This window comes from Momordica charantia, assembly GCF_013281855.1.
Source record: "Momordica charantia cultivar OHB3-1 chromosome 3 unlocalized genomic scaffold, Mcharantia_2.0 BLBB01000003.1, whole genome shotgun sequence".
NCBI lineage: Eukaryota > Viridiplantae > Streptophyta > Magnoliopsida > Cucurbitales > Cucurbitaceae > Momordica > Momordica charantia.
The window spans coordinates 11,392,855-11,395,487 of NW_028275161.1; the positions used below are offsets into that span (position 1 = coordinate 11,392,855).

General features: G+C 39.8%; 1 protein-coding gene across 1 annotated transcript; it reads right to left on the reverse strand.

Annotated features, from left to right (window-relative positions):
- Positions 1 to 495: 495 nt before the first annotated feature.
- On the reverse strand, positions 496 to 2,633 carry LOC111019525 (3-ketoacyl-CoA synthase 12). The gene is made up of 3 exons (XM_022295920.2): positions 2,073 to 2,633; positions 1,636 to 1,988; positions 496 to 1,289 (listed from the first exon to the last, which is right to left on the reverse strand). Exons 1-3 carry the CDS (start codon positions 2,522 to 2,524, stop codon positions 706 to 708), a joined length of 1,389 nt encoding a protein of 462 aa, XP_022151612.1. The 5' UTR covers positions 2,525 to 2,633; the 3' UTR covers positions 496 to 705.

Here is a 2,633-nt window from a genome sequence, read left to right on the forward strand (position 1 = left end):
CAGGTATTTTCCTTAAATTTTTATATAAAAATACAAAAAGAAAAAATTGAGATAAAATATAGTTACTTATTAGGGAGATATCTCTCTTACTTAAAAAAATTCAACTAAGAGAGCTAATACATAGTATAAATAGCTGTGAAATTTTTAACCGTAGTAAATAATATTTTTTTTTCTTTCTGCTTCCAAAAGTTATAAAATTTTTAATGATGTCAGCTACGAGGATTGATTGTGACCGGTAAATAATGTAAAACATTAATTAAATGACACTAACTTTTCAAGAGTTCCAAAGAATAAGAACACACCAGCGTCTTTTTACTAATCACCATTAAATTTTTTGTCAGAAAAATGTAAAAATATATAAGAAATATTGAGATAAAATTTAGTTACTTATTGACTAGATGTCTCTTACCTACCACCATTAAAAAATTCAACTAAAACAGAGATAAATACATCAAAAAATTAAGAGAAAATACAATAAATAGTAACAACAGTTGGTTGCAAATAATCACCTAAGTACCTAAGTTTAAACTTCCTTTTTTAATGTTCTAAAATTTTTAAATAGTAGTAAGCCACAAAGATAGATTGTGACCAGTAAACACCGTTGGAAGAAAATCTCAACAAAAAAATAAAACTTTTTTTTCCTTCCAAAAAAGAATATAATATATATCAACCCTCCTTGTCTTTCCATTTTGGTTTGTGTTGGAGTCAAAGCGATGTGAAGGTGGCTGGATCTTGGTTCTGAATCCAGCCGAACCTTTGAATGAAAGGGTTCGCCAAGGACAATGGTGGGTAGCCATTAATGCAATCTTCCCACACATTACAACGCCCACCACCGGACTCTGCCACCACTTCCCACACGCAGCTGTTGCATTTAAACCCCGCGCCAAAGCTTATCATCAGAACTCTGTCCCCCTTCTTCAGCCTCTTCTTCGCCTCCATGTACCCCAGTACGTACCACAGGCTGCTCGCGGACGTGTTCCCGAACCGGTGGAGCGTCATTCGAGCCGGTTCGAGGTCGTACTCCGTCAGGCCCAGGCTCTTTCCCACCCCATCTATCACTGCCTTCCCCCCGGTGTGCAGGCAGAAATGCTCTGCCCCGGCCCAGAAGTTCGCCGCTGGCTTCGGCCGACGCAGCTTCGAGGACCCGGCCAAGGAGATTTTGTGTAGTATTGTGAGGAGTGCTAGCCGGAATATCTCCGTTATGGGAAGGATTTTGGTTGAGATTTCTCTTAGGTTGTCTGTGAATGCTCGAGTTGCTGCCCTTGGTAGGGTCTTTCCCAGATGGAAACCTTTGAGAGAGAAATAGAGAATTCGTTAACTACTAGTATTTTTGTTTCTTGTTTTAAGTGAATTGTATGATGCTAACCTTTTATTTTTTGTTTTGGAAGAAATTACAAACCGAAATAAGAAAAGAAAATTGTTTATGGGGTTTCAAAACTTCTATATAATTTTGAGAATATTTTAAAAATGAGAAGAAAGTAAATTAAAAAAAAAACTTAAATTTCTCGGTAAAATTGGAAAAAATAAACAAGTAACATTAGAAACGAAGTCCTAATTAACCAAAAGATGCAAACTTTTTTTGCTGTGAAAAGATGTTTTTTTTTTTAATATCCAGTTTTAGGAGAGGTCCATTACCTAGGTTGCCTTGGTCATCTTCCTTCTGAAAGCAACAGCCATAGGACTCGTCTTGGGCTCCATGGTGGGTTCTCACCAGACACTTGAGCTTGAACATGGCTTTGTTTCTCAAACCCCTTTTGTTGGTCAGAAGTATGGCCGCGCCACCGGATCGGAACAAACAGTTCGACAGAATCATGGATCGGTCGTTACCGGAGTACCAGTTCGGAGTGAGCGACTCCGATGTCACGACAATGGCATGTGAGTTCTTGTAAGATTTGAACATTTGCCTAACAATGTCCAAAGAAATCAGGCTGGCGCTGCATCCCATCCCAGCCAGATTGAACACTTTAATGTCTTCTCTCATCTTGTACCTATTTCAAGAGGTTGACAGTTCTGTTAAATAATACAGAAGTTTGAATACAGGATTTGATAGATTGTAGTAGTCAAGAAGAAACCTGTTGATGATTCTCGAGGCAAGAGAAGGGGAGGTGGAGAACATGGAGATGTTGACAACGAGAATGTCGATTTGGGAGGGGGAAACTCCGGACTTGTCGAAGAGCTTCTGGAGGGAATCTTGGAAAAACTCTTCGACTTCAGAGATGGAGTCGAGAAGAGAAGGGCGGCGTTCTTTGCCAGAGAAGACTACTCTCGGGCCGTAGGTTTGCTCGCCGATGCCGGAGTTGACGACGGCTTTGAGAAGGAATTTGAACTCTTCAAGGCCAAGATTTTTGGTGCGCCTCATAAGGTCTCCACAGAGCTCAGTGCCCAGCATTCTGTCGTCAGTTGGTTTGAAGCATTGGTAGTCTAAAATATAGCATTGTTGGTCCCTCTTTGCATCAAAATGCTTCCATATTTTCACAAGCAAATAGAGTAATGGAAGAGCAAATAGTAAGACCAGAGGCTCCATGAGAGAAATGAAGGGAGAGAGAGATTTTGGGAACTGTGAAATGGAGCAATGGGCTAAGAATAAAAGAGGTCCTCTTATAAGAAGAAAGCAATGGGCCAAGTACTTGCAT